Source organism: Typopeltis vanoorti, chromosome 11 (genome assembly GCF_054136105.1).
Source record: "Typopeltis vanoorti isolate ZY-2024b chromosome 11, IOZ_Tvanoo_1.0, whole genome shotgun sequence".
Taxonomy (NCBI): domain Eukaryota; kingdom Metazoa; phylum Arthropoda; class Arachnida; order Uropygi; family Thelyphonidae; genus Typopeltis; species Typopeltis vanoorti.
In genome coordinates, this window is record NC_143559.1 from 46,143,485 (window position 1) to 46,165,558 (window position 22,074).

The 22,074-nt window shown below is 34.1% G+C and overlaps 1 protein-coding gene across 1 annotated transcript; it reads left to right on the forward strand.

The window, feature by feature from the left end:
• Positions 1-1,222: 1,222 nt before the first annotated feature.
• Positions 1,223-21,185, forward strand: LOC150101507 (vitamin D 25-hydroxylase-like). Its single transcript, XM_090400656.1, has 8 exons — positions 1,223-1,533; positions 5,498-5,619; positions 9,637-9,743; positions 10,797-11,086; positions 14,481-14,596; positions 14,706-14,961; positions 20,081-20,268; positions 20,643-21,185. The coding sequence occupies exons 1-8, from the start codon at positions 1,307-1,309 to the stop codon at positions 20,819-20,821; spliced, it is 1,485 nt and encodes a 494-aa protein (XP_090256782.1). The 5' UTR covers positions 1,223-1,306; the 3' UTR covers positions 20,822-21,185.
• The last annotated feature ends 889 nt before the right edge of the window (positions 21,186-22,074 follow it).

Consider the following 22,074-nt stretch of genomic DNA (forward strand, 5'->3'; position numbering starts at 1 on the left):
GATGAAGAGAACAAAGAGCTAGTCTGGTTTCTCTGTTAAATTCACAGGTTGTTTTTAAAAGGTTAGAGGTGCTATTTTGAAGCTCTCTAGTAGGGTCATGATCCATAATACGAGTATAGTACGTTAAGGATACTGTCTAACTTTTTAGTCATAATCATCTGAGTCAAAGATAACAGTAACATTTCCTTTGTCTGCAGTTGAGATCACTAAGGTAGAATTGTTTCGAAGCTTATTGAGAGCAGCTCGTTCTAAGGTGAAAGATTATCAACAGGAGTTTTCCCCTGCATTTATGACAAGTGCTGATTTGAACAAAGTCAGTGATCCCTTTCATAAGATAAGATAGACATAACTCGTTCAACTTTAGCTAACAAAATTTCTTTAGGTATTTTTCGGGGGCAGACTCCATTACCGCATTGCTGAGAAGGACTAGTTTTATTCAAATACAGCTATAATATTGGAAATTGTGAAATCCTCTGTTTCTTTCTTCATTAGAATTGATATTTCTGTCTGTCCATAATAAGATAACGTGTAATCGCACCATAGCTGATAAACACCCGGATACTGAAGAAGTGCGCAAAGAGAGCTTTGCACACTTTGTATTTATATTTGTATACAGAATTTATATTATGTGTCTGTTTTGTTTATTTATTTATTTATTAATTATTAATTTATTAATAATTAATAAATAAATATATTTATTAATTATTTATTTAAAATATCCTCACTAATTTTCATAAGTTATGCGTATGTTTATAACAAACTCATCTATCACAAGAACGTATCGAATAGTTAACAGTTTCTTTTTTTTTATTAAACAATTGGGTAATTTATTATATATGCGTTATTTAAATAACAACTACCCAGATCTTTCGATCTTTATTTAGGTATAATCAGTGGTAGTTAAACGAAGCAGAAACTGTATCGGCTTCTCATTAAAATATTCCGGATCACAAAAAGCAGTAGAACAAAATAATGAAAATTAAAATGAAATTTCGAGTAAGCAATGGGATATCTTTTGATAAATCGTGTTTATTCAATGGTTCAATATTTCAAACAAGTATCCTTTGTATAGCGGTTTCAACAAAAATTAATCACGTAATTTCTGTTTTATAAGAAACTCCCATTCTCTTTATCAGTGAACTTTACCCTGCTGATAGTACTTGCGAACGCATTTGAAATTCTGACAGAACTCTTTTCCACTTATATAAACGTCCCTTTTCACTTAGACGATTCATATTAAATTAACGGAGATTTTATATTCACGTTAATAAATCACTGGATCGATCAGTGATCTATAAAAGATAAGATGGAGTCTCAGCTCACCTCTTTCATAGAAACACACTTGACAGCTTCTACCATAAGTGTATTCTTAACTGTTTTATGTGCATGTGTTATCTATCGCAGTCTGAGCGACAGTAGAAGGCTTCCACCTGGACCAACAGGAGTGCCATTTTTAGGATATTATCCATTCCTTAAAAGAAATGTTCATTTGCAAGTAATGAAACTCTCGAAGAAATATGGCGATGTAATAAGGTAAGCAACGCTTTCATTTACTAACTAAAATTATAAATAACTATTTCAAGATTTCAGGTTTCTAATGTTTGTATGTATGTATATGTATATATATATATATATATATATATCCATTCTTCACCAAAATGGCAAACAGCTGCTATAGTGACTTGGGCGTCTTCTTTTTATCATTCGCACAGACAGTGTGAACGGTTTTATTCATTCCACTGACGCTGCGTAAAATTAAAATTACCCTATCTGGTATTGCATTTGTTGCTTACAACAAAATTATTCTGTATTATTTAGAGTAAACACAATAATCGCCATGGAATCCTAAAAATTGACAACACACACACACACACACACACACACACATATATACAGAGAGAGAGAAAATTAATATTTAACTGAATAGAACCCGAGAAAGTATAACACAAAAAACTATAATGAATCACGACTAGTTTCATCGGTGTCCCGACTTCTTCAGGTGAGTAAGAAATAACACAAAACTTATAAAACTAACAAGGCAAAAAACATGGACTTTCCAGCTTAATAAAAAGAAGAAGAATAGTAACAGTCATATTTGAATAGGTGACCGCGTGCTATTGTTAGCGTGAGTTGAGTGAGAGTGACAGCTGATTCTAGAGCGCCGGTACTGGATTACTGCGCTATGGGAATCAGGTAAACTGTAGCTCAGATTGATGTTCATGTGTGAAGGGTCCAGAACTATTTCTTTGGATTCTACAATTCGTCTTTCAAATTCATTTTTGCATATATATATAAATTGGTCGTGCGGTCAATCACCCAATCAATTTGGTGTTGACGTTCTTCTAGGTTAGATTTGACGGAGAAAAGAACATGACTGGAAAGGGCGGTTGCTCGTGTTCTTCTGTAGGAGATGTCACGTCTATGTTCCCCAAGACGTAGTAAAATAGATTTATCTGTCTGACCAAAATAATGTCAACCACGGTCGCACATAACCTTATAAACACCTGAAAATGCAATTGGTTGTGTTTTGGTTTTGGTTTTGGTCGACTCAGAAAAGAACGAAGATTTGGCAGAGAAATATAGGCGTCTTTCTCCTACAGAAGAACACGAGCGAGCGCCCTTTCCAGTCATGTTCTTTTCACTGTCAACTCTAACCTAGAAGAACGTCAACACCAAATTGATTGGGTGATTGACCGCACGACCAATTTATATGTATACACGGATGAATTTGAAAGACGAATTGTAGAATCCGAAGAAATAGTTCTGGACCCTTCACACATGAATAACAATCTGAGCTACAGTTTGTCTGATTCCCATAGCGCAGTAATCCAGTACCGGCGCTCTAGAATCAGCTGTCACTCACACTCAACTCACGCTAACAATAGCACGGGGTCACCAATTCAAATATGAGTGTTACTATTCTTCTTCTTTTTATTAAGCTGGAAAGTCCATGTTTTTTATCTTGTTAGTTTTATAAGTTTCTTGTTATTTCTTACTCACCTGAAGATGTCAGGACACCGATGAAACTAGTTGTGATTCAATAAAGTTTTTTGTTTTATACTTTCTCGGGTTCTAGTCAGTTAAATATTAATTTTCTATATGTATACATCCCGAGTCAATTCTAAACAATATATATATATATATGTGTGTGTGTGTGTGTGTGTGTTTAATAATTTTAATGACTTAAAACACAGAGATGATTAAAAATAAAATATTAATAAGGACACAACTACTTTCTTTGGAAAACCATCTTCATCAGGTATCAAAGCACAAAGGTCTATATAAAATGACTGACAGAAACATTACACACTTACAACATCAGAGCTTTCAAAAACTGTAGTTGAATTTGAATTGGAGTCTGTGCTTCAGTTCTAACTTCATTTATATGCGTGAGTGTGATCCCGCGATAACGGCAATACTGAATAGCAGAGCTATGACAGTCTCGTAAATTGTAATACTCTTCATGTGGGTAGAATCGAGGGCGATTTGTTTTGACTCCAGGATACGTCTTTCAAGTTCATCGTAACGTTTGTGAATATTAGAAGTTAGATTCCAGTCTATTTGGTGTTGGCGACCTTCATCAGAGTTTACAGAGAACAAGACGTGGTTGACGAGGGCGCTGGTTTGGATTCTATTATATGAGATGTCTATTTTGTGCTCTTCAAGACGGAGAAAGATTGATTTATCAGTTTGTCTGTAATACGGTTTATCAGAACTACAAAATAAATACTCCCTTAACACCCATATTTGAAGGTATCTACTCGCACACATAAATTTATCTAAATATCTCGCATGTTCCTTAAAACATCTCACAGGTAAATCCTCTTCTTACATCAGGAATTCAGCTGACTTTGTTTCCAAGATCAAAAACTCAAACTAAACAAATCAGATATGATGGCAAGCTTCGTCGTAGTTTCGCTTTTTACCAGTGTACCAACCAAGGAGGTTGTCACGCTTCTCAAGAACAAATTATCAAAGAAGTTCTTCGCTTTACTTACTCATTGCGTTGACTCAGGCTACTTCAGATTCGAAGACAAGATCTACAAACAAAACGCCGGACTAACCATGGGTAGTCCGCTTTCTCCGGTGTTACCAAACATATTTCTCGAATACTTTGAAGAAAAAGAAATTTTTTCGGCCACGCTGAAACCTATCATCTGGCTCAGTTATATTGACGATGTTTTTCTTATATGGGAACACGGCCCAGCTAACCTCAAAGTTTTCTTGGATCATTTAAAAAACTTTCATCACAACATCAAATTCACCTCTTAGCTAGGAGTTAACAACTTTCTTTCATTTTTAGACATAAAGCTAACCAGGATTACTGATAATATTAAAATTTCAATCTTCAGGAAACCAACACATTCAGATAGATACCTTCACTCGTCCTCTCACCATTACCCACTTCAGAAATATGGCATTATATCCTCTTGCGCATCGGGCCAGATCCTTATTATCAGACAACGTAGAGCTCAAAATGAACTTAATTTCCTCAAAAGGACCTTTATCAGCAATGGTTTCTCTTCAAAAAGTATTGAGAAACTTCTACTTCACAGTCATCAACAAACCAATGAAGATTTTACTACCCCAGAGCTTACATTACATCAGTTCCCTCTCCCCCAAACTGGCAGAAATATTAAAAAAGTTCAACATCAAAACCTATTTCTCTACTTTACCAAAACTCCGTTCTATCCTTAGTCAGCCTGAAGAAAAACTTCACCATCTTCATTTTCCAGGAGTATACAGAATCGTTTGTAGTTGTGGTAAACTATATTACGGACAAACTGATAAATCAATCTTTCTCCGTCTTGAAGATCACAAAAGAGATATCTCATGTAATAGAATCCGAACCGGCGCCCTCGCCAGCCACGTCTTGCTCTCTGTAAACTCTGATGAAGACCGACAACACCAAATAGACCGGAATCTAACTTGTAATATTCACAAACGTTAAGATGGACTTGAAAGATGGATCTTCGATCAAAAGACATCGCCCTCGATTCTACCCACATGATAGTAACCTTTGTTACCATTTACTAGACTCTCATAGCTCTGCTATTCAGTATTGACGTTATTTCTAGATCACATGCAATATAAATGGAGCTAGAACTGAAGCGCTGACTCCAGTTCAAAGTTAACTACAGTTTTTGAAAGTTCTGTTGTTGTCAGTGTTTAATGTTTCCGTCTTTATGTATTCGGATATACACACAATGGTATATACATTCGGTCTTTATGTATATTATATATATATATATATATATATATATATATATATATATATATATATATATATATATATATATAGGTATGTATTTTTTAATTTTATTTTTTTTTCATTTTATTGCTTACGAAGCTAATGATGCATGCTTCAGATAAAAGGGAAAAATTAAATTATCTTCCAATACTTCCCTTAAAATGATCAAAATACTGAAAACAAATATGTGTTTTTATATTTAATATTAAATTTATCTTAAAAAATAATTATAATGTTCTTTTTCAGTATAAAAATTGGCTCTTATTTAGTAGTATTCCTGAATGATTTCGAGACTATAAAAGAGGCAATGACCAAGTTCCTAGATAGGCCAAATCCATCGTTATTTAATCTTCTTCCTGGAAGCAAAAGTAAACAAATTATCTTACCTATATGTACACTGGTTTTATTTAAATTTAGAAACATAGTGTATTAAACTAACTTAGGAGTATTAATAATCTTCAGATTATTGTGAATTTCTTTGAAACATTATGAATAAGTAAGGAGAGAAATATAGATTTGTAAGTGTTATAAACCTGAAATATTTGTTATAAAATTTCACCATACAAAGTATACGACATGTGTTATAGCCTACTAAACTAACTGGTAGAAAAATCTCTGCAAATCCCCAAATCTTAAATAAATAAACAGATTAGTAATATAAATGAAGGGAAAAATATCGCTTCAGGTGTCATCGTTATCGGGACGTGTATCACTTATGATATTTAAAAATTAAGTTAAAATAACGAATGGAAACAAATTATGATCTACATTATAGTTTCTTTTTCTCTCGATGATCTTTTACAGTAGTTCTATGTTTATGATTCTCTACTACAGCTTTCGCAGAATTTTGAAAGGTAAGACTGTGACTACAAACATGAGGAGTAGAATAAAAGTGGAATTTTTGCCATTCGATATCCACCATTTTTACCTGACGCAGTCCAAATGATATGATGATTGTCGTTTTTAGGCAAAACACAGCTCACAACATATACTAGAAAAGAACGTTTTCTTTCATTGATGAAACGTTTCCGATGAATCCAGTCGACTACAGCTACAAAACTGTTTCGCTGACTGCTGTGTAATCTTGGTATCTGTGAACTTCTTGGAATCATCCTGAAAATGTTTCCCCATTAGACTATCCGTATAAAAATAAAATAAAATAAATAAAAAAAAAACATTCAGTGATATTTTTGCTTTAATCTCACTATCCTTGATTTTAGTAAATTCATGTAGCATTATATGTCTATTATGTTTATTTATTTAATTTTTTACCTTAGGTTCTTTTTAAGCGTCTACAAAGAAGCGAACGTTGTTAACCTGTAAAAACCTACATGTAGACGGATAATTCATATTTATACGTATTATCGTAAATCATCCGTGACTTTAATCTCGCTATCCTTGATTTTAGTAAGTTCATGTAGCATTATATGTCAACTATGTTTATTTATTTAATTTTTTACCTTAGGTTCTTTTTAAGCGTCTACAAAGAAGCGAACGTTGTTAACCTGTAAAAATTTACATGTAGACGGATAATTCATATTTATACGTATTATCGTAAATCATCCGTGACGTATAAACTTCTAAACACAGTGCACAAGATGATGAAAAACGACATTACTTACGTGATTACTTTATACTCCTAAAACATAATTAGAAAAATTATCATGCAGGATCATAAAGAACGCGTCATCAAATGTTTTCTAAAATGACAACAGGTCGTTATTATTATTATTATTTTTTTGATATTATAAAAATATACGCATCCGAAAACACATTCAATTTAGAAACAAAGTACTTGTGGTCGGCAGTAGATGGCGTTAGATGCAGGATTAAGAGTAGGAACGTGAGTTGTGCGGGGTGGAGTTCATTCCCGCGACGAGTAATTGTACTACTCGCTGGACATATCATGCAGTAATAATAATAATAAGTTCTGAAGTCAAAGCTGAACTGGGGCAATACTATAAGAGCAATTAATACATGGACGATGCCTGAAATCATATACCCAGTAAGGATAACTGACTGAACATAAACTCATTGGGATTCACTTGACCATAAAACACTTAAAATAATGATACTAAATTATGACTTGCACCCACGAAGTGATTTGGATCAGTTATAGATAACCAGGAAAGATGGAGGACGTGGTCTTATGCAAGTGAAGCAAGCAGATGGCGAAGAAAACCAAGCGTTGAATAATTACATCAAGGAAAGCAGAGAAAAGATGTTAATTGAAGCTTATAAAAACATAGGGAATATAGTAGACTCATGAATGCAGTGAAATTAGTAAAATGAGAGAGAAATGGCAGAATAATCAGAAGTTTGAAAATGAAAGTACCCCATGGTCAATATTTGAAAGGTATTGAAGGGACATCGCTCACCTTGGCAACTACTTCAGGAGGGCAACATCAAAAAAGACAGGCCGGATACTTGCTGCTCAAGAACAAGCATTACAAATGAATGCTTGTAGAGCATGTACAAACAAAATTTCGCAACTTGAAAAATTGCTGGGAATAGAGAGTTGACAAAGTTATTGAAAACGAAAATACGAAGATATTATACTACTTTAAAATTCTAAGAGATAGACATCTTGAACATAATAAGCTTCTATTGACTACATTGTTGTTGTTCGACTACATATGACTGTAGTCGAACAAGCACTCGTGTGGTTTGTTGATGTATAAATACCAGGAAATAGTAGGTTGAAAGAAAAAGTCACTCAAAACATGACCAATTACAATTGAAATTGAAATTCAACAACCTTGGAGCAAGAAAGCAACAACAATTCAAATTGTTAATGGAGCGTTAAGAGCAATACCAAGAACATTTAGGAAACATCTCGAAAAGCTGAGCTACCCATCTCAACTGCAGAAAACTACACTTTTAGAAACATTTTACATTTTACGATATCTAACCGATTCGTAGGATTTACAATAAGTTCCGAATTGGAATTCATTGACCAGCCAGAGATTTCATTATTCTATTCTATGTTTCGTTCTAGTTACCCTTTGACTGTAAACTCTGTGAATTTTATATAATAATAACAGACAGTAATAAATGAGAACAATCGCGATGTGTATTCTATCACAATTTTTTTATGTTGACATCAAACATGAAAGGTCACAAAACTTATAATGCGTGGGCAAGTGATAAAGGAGTAATAATTCTTAAACAGTGGGACGTTATACTCTTTGGGAAAAACAGTATGAAAGAGATGGCTTCAAACTATAGAAGTGGATAGAATGAAGGAAGCTGATGAGAATTTGTTCGGTGTGTTAGAGGCTGGACAGTGTATGGCCAGTCGCTTCTCTAATTCTTTCATAGTTAGAAGACAGTGGAGGAATGGTATGAACCAATTCAGAGGAGCAATGCCCACGAAATTACCAGTAGAAAAGACATAGTGCAGAATTAGAGCGCCTATGGTATATAGTTCCCAAATATTGGTTCTGTACTCCAGAGTTGGACAGATCTGAGACTTATAAAATGTTAGGAGTTGATAATGAAAAAAGTAACGTTTACAACGGAAAAGAACAAAACGCACTTTAGAGGATAAGTGAATAGTAATATATTTCTGTTAGGATAAACTGTACGTGAGAGTCAACCCAAGAAGTTGGTTGGGTTGGTTGGGTTGATTATATATATATATATATATATATATATATATATACAGAGAGAGAGAGAGAGAGAGAGAGAGTAGTCCTATTTGTTCCAGGTGTTAATCAGAAAACCTGCACTACGGATCAACCATGGAACTTTTTCAAGCTGCTTCAAACTTCCAGTAAGCAGAATTGTAGTGTTTTCTAATGTGGTAGTGAATCTGGTCTCGCATTTTGCGATTATTATCTAATATTAACATAAAATGTGAACTTGTGTTTAAAAAAAAAAAAAATCAGCTAACGCCTTTTTATTCCCGTGTACGGGGAGTAGGCGAGGTCAAAAGTTAGCCCTATCTAACTTTTGGAGACTGAATGGGCAGTTCAATCTCCACTGGTACCACTCAGAGATAGATGGCCCAAGACTATTACTAATTAAGCGTACACAGTGAAGAGAGACGGCTCAAATGTGCCGCCATATCGTGGTCCCTAACCCTAACACAATATATTTAATGTCTGAAATAATGTGGGTTCTACGGTCAAATTTCTTGAGTTTATGGGACGAAAAACCCGAGTTTCCGTGAGGAAAAACCCGATTGCCCATGCCAGAGATCGACTAACTCGGGAACCGGTCGAAAAAAGGCTTAGAAAAATTTCCTCTAGTCGCCGACTAGACTCGAAACCAAGTCTTCCTTCGTGCGGCAAGCGCCGTGGTATGCAAACGCCACATCCACTTAGCTACAAAATAAAATTATCACTTTTAATTTCTGAGAAATGTTTTTTTTTTTTTTTAAGATTTAGTTTCTGATAATGGCTATGAATGGCAGGAACAGAGACGGTTTGCTATCCACGTGCTCCGAGATTTAGGAGTTGGGAAAGGACAAATGGAGGAATTTATAAAGGTAAGAAGAATGATAATTATGTCAAAATTTCATATAGCTGTTTTTTTTTATAAATATTGCAACTTAGCGTCACATGAATAAAAACAGGTTTATGTTGAACGATTCTGAGATAAACCCTTCTGTAGTTGATAAATTAAGATATTAGTAAGGTGATAGGAGTCATATCTTAAGGTGAACTGCAATATTCCATCAAATAAACTTTATCATCTCAGTAATATTTACAATAATTATTACTGTGATGACGATAGTTGTGCCTTCTGATTTGCCCGATGAGGAAACCAGAATTTTGCATACTACTGCACAGTCTATATCTTATCTACTGCCAAACCTGCAGTAGAACCACCAAATGATAACGAAATGTCATCCTCATTTAACCTCAGCACGTCAAGAACGCTTGCTTATGCATTACACTAGTCCGATATTATTATTTCCATTTTTCCATTCCATTTTCTAAGATATAATTTTAATTATGATTAATTTATCAAATGAGTCATTTTGTGTTATCCAATTGCCATTATATCTGTACACGTTATTTTCAAAAAATGAAATGAAATATTTCCAATAACATTGAAAAATGAAAACTGAAATCATTAAATTAAAACAAAGAAATTCATATGATGCCTTTCCGTCTACAAGAAGTAGAAATTGCTCGTATAGCTCTAATATACATTTGAAGACAAGCGAGCAGCTCGTTTCCATTCTTCATTCCTTCAGTTATAATGCACTCATGCTATTAATGAACGGAGGTTTCTTAGAGGATTGAGAGAGAGAGAGAGAGAGAGAGAGAGAGAGAGGAAGACAAATTACGCCACCTCGCGACTATAAATTCTAATACGTTTTTTTTTTTTTTTTTTAACATTGTGATTCTGGTCGAATTTTTGAAATGGTTGTTAAATATTTTGACATATGATATGCTATTCATTGTAACGTACCGATTATTTTTTTGTAAACTTATCAAAAGGATGAAAATATTTTATTAAATCATATATTCATAATATGATATTTCTTAATGTATAGAATATAGACGAACGTCATATTTTCTTTCTCTTATAGGATGAAATATGCGCATTTATTAAAGTCGTCGAAAGTTTTGATGGAAAACCATGTGACCTGAAAAGTCACCTTCTTCTCAGTGCTGCCAACACCATCACCACTCTGATATTTGGAAGGCACACAGATGACGAGCTCATGAAAGTGATCCCCGCACAGTTTGCGGTGGATAACAAAGATTTCTCAATGTTTGATGCACCCATCTTTATTCCATGGCTGAGATACATTTTACTAAAAGTGATGCAACGCACGGAAATCGTTAAAAATTTCTTTAAACTTCTAAAATATATAGAGTAAGCATTTTCAGTAATTTAGTAAATGCCATTTTGTTCGTCCATTTATTTTATTTTTATTAAAATATGATTCTCAGTTTCCTTTTAATTATTTTTATTATCTGAGACCTCCAGGGAGTCAAGGACTCATCGAGAGACGCAATAAATTACCCAAACCCAGCTGTACCTTCCCTTAAATTTATTCACTTTAGATGCACTTGCTTCCCCTAAAGGGTTTTCTCTGCGATAGAAAAACTTACCACTTATCCCTTTCTTGACTAGGAAAAAACTTAGCTCTAATGACTCTCTCTAATGACAGGAGAAAACGGATGATATCTATGATATCACCCGTTTTCTCCTGTTAATTCGAGAGCATGTAATCTTAACATGCAATCTGTACTCATACACTAAACCCTTTCCACAGCTTCTTTATCGCTATGGCACCCGAAAGACGAAATCTGCGCACAATATTCCCGGTGTGGTCTTATCAAAGCCTTATAAAGAGGCAAAATAACTTCCTTCTTATTCTTATATGTCAAGGTTCGCTCCAACGCAATTATACTCAGATTTGTATTTACAGCGTTTGCTATGTGACTTTTGAATTTCAGATTCCTATTCACCATTACGCCAAGATCAATAGACTGATTAGTTTCTTGAAGCATAACACCGGTAATATAATATTCAGATGGAAATCTCATCACGCCAAAGTGCATAACTTTACACTTACTAACATTAAACTGATTGCCATTTTCCTTTTCCCAAACTTTCAGCCTATTCAAATCGTTTTGTAAGTACTATATATGAGTAGAATCCCTCATTGCCCTACCTCTTTTCGCATCATCGGAAAACAATTGCACATCCACCGTTAATCCATTCTGGTTTCGTGAATGTATAAATTAAACAACAATGGCCCTAATACTGAGTCTTGAGGTACACCATTGGTCACCTTAAATCTTACAGATTCACACCCACCGCATACCATTTTAATGCATGTCTGTCAACCGCCCACTTATCCAAGTCAAGAGTTTATATTCCAATTGCACTTCCATCTATACAATCATGTGAAAGGTCTAGCTAGTTCGGTTTAACATTACTTTAGCAAACGTGCTGATATTTCATTAACGTGTAGGATTAGATAATATTTTGCAACCGCTAATATTTTTTCATAATAATGCCGGTCATTCTCCATTTAGGAAGGGTTTATATGCAACAGCTTTTCGATTCGAATTTCATCTGCGATGCAAGGATTATTTATCATTTGTTTCAACTAAGTGTCAATCAGCTGGTCTCATATGCACATAATGTAATTAGCACTCCCGGAAATTTGATTTTTCATCTCTCAAAACAGCTTGAGACCACATGCAATTGTTATCACAAAAAATTTACTAGCATCACAGCTTTTATTTTTTCTTGCGTCACTACAACCAAATCAATTTCAGGTTGATTTCTGTTGTCCGTCAATTTCACACATTCTCTATATGTTTTTTAACCGAATTATAGAAGAAAATTTCCCAATTTCAGTATCAGATTGATTAATCTCTCTCTCTCTCTCTCTCTCTCTTTCTCGTGGGTATTTTCGAGAACTGTAGAAATTCTTACCCCAGACAGTCTACTAAAACGTTCCTAAAAGTAACTTTACAAACATTTATATTTATCGCAAGTCTACGACAACAGTCATTTCTTACTTGTTCTTCCTCTGATTCCCTCTAGCGAAATGCTAATTTTCTGAAACTAAATATATAAAAGTTCTAGAACATGGTAAGTAAAGATGATATAATTTTGAACATTACTTGCACAAAAAACATTAAATTGAATTGTCATGATATAGAATAGAATTAAGCAATGCGATAGTTATTGGCTGGGTGAATTGAGAACTTCTCAGTCCATAAAATGTCTAATAAAAGGACCGCTCTTTAGTAAGATCACAGTGCTTGAAGATGGGGCCTCAAGACGGAGCCCTGCATTCGATATTTCATATTCTAGAAGAAACTCACAGATCACTATTGAAGGTTTTCAGCCTTCAATTATAATAATTAGATATACTGAAAATTTCTTCGTTTCAGTAGAATAATCATTGAAGAGGTTGATTTTATTAAAATGGTAGATTCTTATAATTTACTGCATCATAAATGCGAAATAAATCGATATCATCCGAATTAAAATCAGAAAAATGCTACAGGAAATGAATCAAACCAAAATGTTTTGTTGTTTCTGTTTTAGGTATTTAACCATGGAACAAAGTTGATTATTATTGAAACACACGAAATTATTATTTAACTTAATTGTCCAGTTATAGAACGAAAACCCAATGGTAGCTGTGACTTAGATTAAAGCTAATTTATGTTACTAATGAAGTAAAATCTCATGATTTGTAATTATTTGATGTGCATACACATACCTGACTAGGTGATTATTTTATCAGTGAAATAATGAAACAGGCGGCGGCTTAGATGAACAAATTAGCGCAATTGTTAGAAAGGCTGTAAGGGTAGATGTGTTAGTCTTGATTTTAACCCTTAGCCTATGTAGCTCTCCCCCTTCTCGTCTGCGCAGAGACCTTCCCCCACTCTCGCATGACACTTAGTCTAACTTTCACTGTCAAAGACGACACTCCAACGAAAAAGTGAGGTAGAAGCAGAAGAAGAAATAATATGCTTACATATTGTACTATAAGCTTAGATATCTTTGGAGCATTAAACTTAAAACTTTCCAAAATCACACTCCCTGAACTACTGCTGCATGATCTAAGAGTGTGATTTTTGAAAGTTTTAAGTTTAATGCCCCAAAGATATCAAAGGTTATAGTACAATATATAAACATATAATTTCTTCTTCTTCTTCTATCTCCTATTCCCCACTTTTACCTTGCGATGTCGAGGGTTTTCTATTCATTTAACTGCAACCGTCCTCAAAGATAAGGTGGTTAGCATTATGTCTCCCAGTTTAACATATGTCTGTAGAGGCGTGGATTTCTCAAGGCCGGTTTGCCTGCTTGCGGGATGAAAAACCCCAGATAAACTGAGGAGAAAAACCCTGCAGTCCACGTCCGGCTAACTTGGCCATGTCTACGAAGATTCTAAGTTCATTACGTCAGCGAAGGAATCGAACCCAGGACACCACTTTCGCAGACATATGGTTGAGAGGAGCATAGCTACTCGGACGCATATCGTTTCTGAAACACTATATTTCTAGTTGAATAAAAATGCAAATTCTAATTTACCAAAAACCTGAGCACTTATAAATGTAAAGCATATCATGTATGTTTTTCGAAAATGACCCCATTCTTGATTAGACCAATATATTTGCTAATCAAACAATATCATGACACACACACACATACACAATAATATTCCTAAATTTACTATCATTTGCTGATGATTAAATATTTGAAGGTACTTTGTTTTTATTTTTTATAGAAATAAAAGCGAATATATTCGAAAGAATATCGATCCGAACAATATCAACAGTTACCTAGAAAGATTTTTGCAAGAAATGAATTGCCGAAAAAATGACCCGAAAAGTTCTTTTAGTGGTGAGCATTTCTTGAAACGTCATCCAAACAAGGACGCTTGTTTTGTTTTATTTTATTTTGATATTATTGTTTTTTATAGACATATAGTGGTATGTATGTTTTTCCTTAGATGTCATGTTGCAGGGAAATATAACTTCCTTATATGGTGCCGGGACAGAAACGACCACAGTTTCAATTATATGGATACTTTTAACGATGGCAGCATATCCTGATGTTCAGAAACGCGTCCACGATGAAATAGATGATATTATCGGCAGGGAAAGAATGCCATCATGGGAAGATCGCCTTCGTCTTCCTTATACGCAAGCCACGCTACTAGAAGTCTCCAGGTCGCAGAGCACAGTTCCGTTGAATGTGCACAGAGTGTAAGTATTTAATATTAAAGTTTTAAATATTAGTTTAGAAATGGTCCAGTTATGTTTATACTGTAAATTTATATTCAAGATTGAACAACTGCTAGTCGGAACAAACTGAGGATTTCAGAATTGCTAATTGTGTTCATTTCTAACTCGTGTGTTCCATGTGCAGAAAAATATCTAAGTAGTGATTTTGTCTACACATAAAGATATCTATAAAAACAAAGGATATATATGTCTTTTTGTAAGTTAGATGGAATAATGTCTTTTACTTGGAAGTTTTTTTGCTGCGATGATGCGGAGGTTAGCATGTAGATATTCTATATGTTTTGTCCTTTTAAGATGGCAATCTATATAAAGGCTAAGATAGTTTGCCTGTGTTAAGCGCCTGATTTCAGGACATTGGTAGCTATTTTCGTTGTTAATGCAGCGGTAGGTGTGAAAGTGTAGCGATTGTGGTGCGGGACGCATGAATATCGGATTATGTATAATTAACATCTGCGTTTTGATGCTGTTCATTATAACTGAATTTTGGTAGAAGTAAGTTGTGATTACGTTTAGGTCTTGTTGTGCTTTGAAGCGAGCGGTATTGATGGCTGTTTGGATGCCTAGTAGCGCTGTGTTGCCTGCGTATTGGAATATTTGATTCGTGTGGCCAGTTTGTGAACATCATTAATATGTTCAACAGAGCAGGTGATAATATGGCGCATTTGGGACACTGTGTTTTATTTGTATACCCCGGATGTAATGTGTGCCTAATTTTGTTACATGCGTTTAAAGGATATTTCCTGACCCAGGAAATATACCAAGTGTGCAGTGTTCTTGTTATTCCGGTTGAGTATATTTTGGTCTGCAGAATATCATGTTCAAGGTTATCAAATGCTTTAGTTAAATCAAGAGGGATATGGACAGCAAAGGAATTTTTATCGAGGGCGTTGTTTATGGAATCGGCGTTATCTTCTAAAACCTTGATGATGATTTTTGTTTTCCGTATGGCGAATTGGTTTCGTGAGATAATGTTGTATTTCTAAGAATAGTTCTGCAGTCTAGTATGTTATTTCTTCAAGAATTTTGGAGATCTCTGGTAGGTTAGCTTTTGGTCTGAAGTTCTTTGTATAATTTGTTTTCCAGGTTTAAATTGGCGTAATTTTTGCAGTTTTAATTGTTGTAGAATAATACTAGTGTCGAGAATTATGTTCGCGAGTCTTAAAAATATAGGCTCTATTTTTTCAAAGTGTGTTTAAGTGTATGTGAGTTCTATTTTGTCTATTCCTGGGTGATCTTTGGTTTTAGCTGTAAAAGTGCTTCCATCATTTCCAGTTTTGTTGCTGGTGGAAAACAGATGGTTTACTGTTGAATTTGTGTTGGTAAAAGCTTTTGCTGATCGTTGGTAGATTATCTTTTTTGAATTTTGTTATATTGTTTGTGTGGGTGTAACTGAGTGAGTCGGCTAGTTTCTCTTGGTTCATATCCTGAAGGAAACGTTATGCGATAAAATCTTTTACAAAATTTTTTTTTTCGAGTTAGTGATTCGGTAAGTGAAGCCCATGTTTGCTTCATATTGTTATTATTATATCCGTAAATTTTAAAAAGTAGTCGAATTTTTCTTATTAGCTGAATTCTTGCTTTTTTGCGTACGATGTATACATGAGTGTACCAGATGACTTGTACCTGGTGTTTTCCATAGATTTTTTTTTTACTGTAATATTATTTAGAACGTTTTTCTCCTGATTTGCATGGGTTTTGTTGTTTTCTTTATATATGTCTTGGAACATTAGTTATAATTTCTCTTATAAAGTTACAGGCTAAATTGTTTTGAGTACGTAATTCCAGTCTGTATTTTTTAAAAGGTTTTCGATGCACTTTAATATGATGTAATATTGTTGTGTTTTGAGGTTTTGGGAGATGTAATAAAACGAAGCTGAAACAAACTAGTGATGATCGATTTTGGTGTAAATTACTGATGAGGTATATATATTGATGAGAGCCCGTATAATTATATGGTCAATGCATCATTGTGTTAGTGAATTGTTGAGTATTTCTCTTGTGAGAGAGTTTATTTTGTACTGACTTAGTATGTCAAGGTATGTGTTAGTGGTTGAAGAAGCGTGGTCAAGAGTATTTACGATTATGTCTCCTATTAGGATGAGCCCATGTGCTGTACGGGGTTCAATGCCAGTTCTCCATGCTTTTAATTCTTCTGCATGTTATGCTTATCGTGTAATTGACGCTATACTTGTCTTATTTGCGATTTCCAAAATTTCTCTTTCCAAATGTTCGAATCCTGTTTCCTTTTTCCTCAAGGTGTATTTTTCTTTGATAATTAAAATGATGCCGCCGCCTCTTTCATTAGACCTATATAAGATGTCGAACTGGTAGTTATAAATGTATGTATAAGTTTCTACTTAATTTATTGCATCTTAGGTCAGGATTAGTACGTTTCTGTTCTTTATGGTGCAGATGAGCAGAGTTATCAATGCAAATTGGTAGTTCTGTACATGTAAGAGGTACAGGTATTACATCTAATACCTGTACACATGTACAGGTATTTGTGGAAGTGTTGTCTATCTACTTCTTCAAAGAGCAAAAGATTTTAAAATTTATATTTTGTGACTGGATATGTTGGCCTAGATTTGATATCTCCATGTGTGTCCGACATAAGCCTGCTTACGGCGGATTCTCTTGCAATTATATCGAGTGTTTTCGTTCTTTCTCATAAGCATCTGTGAATCTTAGACAACAGAAACTTGCATTTTTTTCTATTTTAGTTTACCTTGCCTAGTATAGAAAATTTGTAAAGTATTGGAAGTAAAATGGTAAGATATATAGATTGATACTGCGAGTATCTTGTCAGTTAGGATAGACGTTTTCGGCCTTGTTTCCTTGCTTGTTGCTAGAATGCGGTCTCTCGGACTTTGCTGGCAAAACGAGCGATGATTTCTGGCTGTGACTTTAATTTGTGTGCTTCTCAATTAGCAGAGGTACTGTTCGTGGATTTGACTGGAATGCCGGTGTTGGTGCCAATCAGTTGTACTACAGAGCTTAACCTTCTTTCTTTTCTTTTGGTCTTCCCTCCATCTGAAATTCTTTTTAACATTCTTTTTGTAGTATAAGCTGGATTTGGCAGTTGAAGTGATTTATCCCAGAAGGAGGAAATATTATTATATTGTACATAGTGATCCTACTCTTCCAATGTTTTTGTTAATTTGTTCCATTTGAGTATTAAGAAAGTCTATAATAATGAGCATGAATGAATCTAAGTTGTTATCTCAGTAATATTGCTTTTTGATTGGTGTCTGTTATTTGTTTTTCCTTTTCTAACGGCATTGTGGATGGCGGTATTCGGCACGTTTCGGAACTCTTTTGCTTACCGAGATCCTGTAGAAGTGGTAATGTAGTCTTCAACCACAGTCAGAGGAATGGAGCCAGTCTTTTCGCTGTTTAACGTCTTATTAGGCCTGATACAAAACATTGTGCTTGGTGACCAGGAAATCTCGATGACATTTGGACTTCCTTACCTTGAGCAACTGCAGAGTGACTCTTAAAGTGGACGCGTCCTTTGTTCTTCGCTCGCTCGCGACCACAGTCCATTCTGTCTGCGAATTTCAGCACATATAATTTGGATTCTTCTTAGCCTATTTCAAAAAATTAAAGATGGTTATCATAAAATAACTTCCCTTCTTTGGAGGCATCTGTAGCTAAAACCAATAAACGGAATGAGACCAAATTTTACATTGAGACCTTGAAGGCATAGGGAGATGATATCCGCGAAAAAAAAGATTTAGTAGCAAAAGTCGCCGATAGGGAATTGTTGCGCTGTCGGAGAAGAACACAAGCGGATAATTACATTAAAGGCAGATATAAAAATGTAATAAGGCAAGGTAAGACTCATGACTGACGAATTGAGCACCATTCGTCGGTCATTCGAATAACTGGTGAAAGTTCCCAATCCCTTTTTAAGTGGAATTGGTGGCGCTGCTCTCACGTACGCACAGTAAAATTTGCAGAATCCTTTTTACCTGCTTTTACTGCAAATATTTGACTAATTTGGGCTCCGCCAGCGTCAAAATTTCTCTTATCGGTGACTTTTGGTAGTAAATCTTTTTTTCTCGGAATTCATCTCCCCATGCCTTCGAAAGTCTCAATACAAATTTGGTCTCATTCCGTTTATTGGTTTTAGTTACAGATGCTTCTAAAGAGAGAAAGTTATTTTATGTCCACACTGTATATCAGTATCTTTACTGTGACAAGTAAAATTACCTCACAACACTTTTAAATTAAAATCCGTAGTTAAAACGACTTTAAAACTATAAAAACTGTAGCAGCGATATCAGCCTGCACACATTCGTATTTCTACAGAGCACAAAATGAACACTGCATACATCTGCTAAAGTAAACAGAATCAGAATGATAGGCACCTAAATATCAGAAAATTCAGAAAATCAGATGAGATCGAGTAAATGACGAATAAATAACAAGCAAAGTGACTAAGGGTTGCTTGCAAAAATAAAGAAATATAAACTTCATGCAAAACCAAAATTTCAGTGAAATTTGATAATTTGATATTTTTTGTTGGTCTTAGAATGTATTCCAAAATATAATACTACTAGAAGGACAATCATGATGTGCAATTTAATTAATAAGAAAATTAACGAATTCTGTGAAATTCATCGATAAACTAAACCTATTCAATCGGATAATGATGAAGTTGCTATACTGTAATTTTTGGAAAACGAACAAAAAAACTTAAAAATTTAAATCGATTAATTTATTGAAATATATGCAGTGCGAAATATCTCTTTCTCTCTCTTTCTTTCTTTCTTTTAATCACTATTTATATGTATATATCTCTTTATCTTCCGTACTTTGTATAACATTTTATTACAGACATCAAATACCAATATTAAGCAATTAATAATACAAACTCTGGTGATTTTTGAAAAACAAGTAACTTTTGTTTTGTATTTCTTTTGGATACATAATATTCATTTTTATTCAGTTTATATCTGCTACTTGTAGTAAAACAACTATTGTTCTTTAAAATAAATATATACTTTTAAAGAAATATATGCATATACCTTAACTAAACCTGTATTAAATAACTGTCTAACCGATTACATATTCGTAGTGCCTCAGAAGATTCTGTTATCGGCAATTATGACATACCGAAAGGGACAATAATAGTCGCTAACTTTTGGGCTGTGCATCACGATCCAAAGTACTGGGAAAATCCAGATAGCTTTATTCCAGAAAGATTTTTATCATCAGATGGAAAAATAGTGAAGAAGCCAGAATATCTCATTCCCTTCTCTCTGGGTAAGTTACTGCTATTAGTACAGTGATAGAACAGTGTGAAAGTGATTTTGGTTTCTAGACATTACAGTTACATGCAGAGCTGAATGTTTTCAGATTACTAGAGAATTGACAGTTTTTCCTGAAATGATGCAATAATATACTGATGAGACTTATGAGCATTTAGAATTAGTTCATTTACTAAGATATTCATTCATTCTCTGTCAACCAGATGCTTGAACATTATCTTCATCTCATAATATAAAACTGCATTAATGCACTGTACTCAGTCAATCGACTTATTATGATAAACCATGTATCATTATTATTTTATTTAACCATACTTAGAAATAGAATCATGTATTATGATTATAGAAAACGATTATTTATTTTTAAAGGGAAGCGTTCCTGTATAGGAGAGAATATGGGACTAGTTTCAATTTTCCTGTACACTACAAGAATTCTACAACAGTTCGAAGTTACGTTACCAGAGGGAGCATCCGTCGATTTCGAAGGACATCTTACGATATCTTTGCATGCAAAAAACCAAAATCTTTGTTTCATAAAGCGAAGATGACTTTTAATAACCAGTGTTTAAATTGCGGCTAATGTTTCTCACTTTATCATTACGTAATGTAATGTATAATGACATTTGTTTTTTTAAAGGTTGCCCAATAGGTAGTTTTAGAGACTAGTCTCTGAAAAGAAAAAGGGTAACAGATATGTTGTGGCCATATTTAATTCGGATATTGATAGAAAACAATCAACAGTTAATATATTAACAGAGTATGCTTTTTGTTTCGATTTGTAAATAAATAAATAATCTAAAGAAATGAAACTATGTTTATTAGCAAACTGAATATTTGTTTATTTACGTGGATTTTATTTGCCACGAAACATTTGTAATGACATTAATGAAGCCAAATAAAAATTTAAAACATTGAATTTGGGACACATATTTCTATCACTGACACGTATAAAATATTTTAGGGTTTGAACAAATATGATTAGTAAATAACACTAATCATCACTGCGATCTAATAACCTAACAAGCTAACAGTCAATAATTTCATTCCAAATAATTTTTGATATATTATTAATGGAATGATTTGTAGCAAATAGCCTACTTGTTGCATCTATGAATAGACATTTAGCAATAAACATTTCGCGTAATTTACAGAAGCTAGTGCATAAATTTGTGCAGTTGTGATTAACACTACCAAAAGTAAACTTTTGTAGTGTTGATCAGACTATGTTATTGTATGTGAAGTACAGTGTGATTCCATGAATACTATATTTCTCCAGGAATAAATTAATTACCTTTGTAATGAAATATAATCTTGCCTTTGGTTTTAGTCACATCATTTAGTTTATATTGTAAGTTTACTGCATACCTCTAACAGCCTTCTTGGCTAATTTGTTTCCATTTTTCATTTAGGCCAAAAGAATGATCTGAATTGGCCAATCGCTTACAGACGCATGGTTTATCCTTAAGCTATATCATATTATAGTAAACGAAACTGTGTGATAAGGGATATTGTTCGCCCGTTACAGATCCATTCACTATACAAATTCCGTAAGTGTAGAATTTGCAATCACACCGCCATAATGATAGCGTATATAGAAACTAATGATCTAGAAACTCTTTTACTTACGCATTAGACGCAGTACTTTAAATACGAATACAACCATCGGCACCAAATCAATATTATTAATGCGCTTGGGTGGGAGGGAAGCAACTCGGTAGCATATGGGAATGAAGAGCCTTCGAGTACAGTCATCAATCTACAAAAGTTCTGGCAGAAAACAGGACATTCAGAAAATCATCAA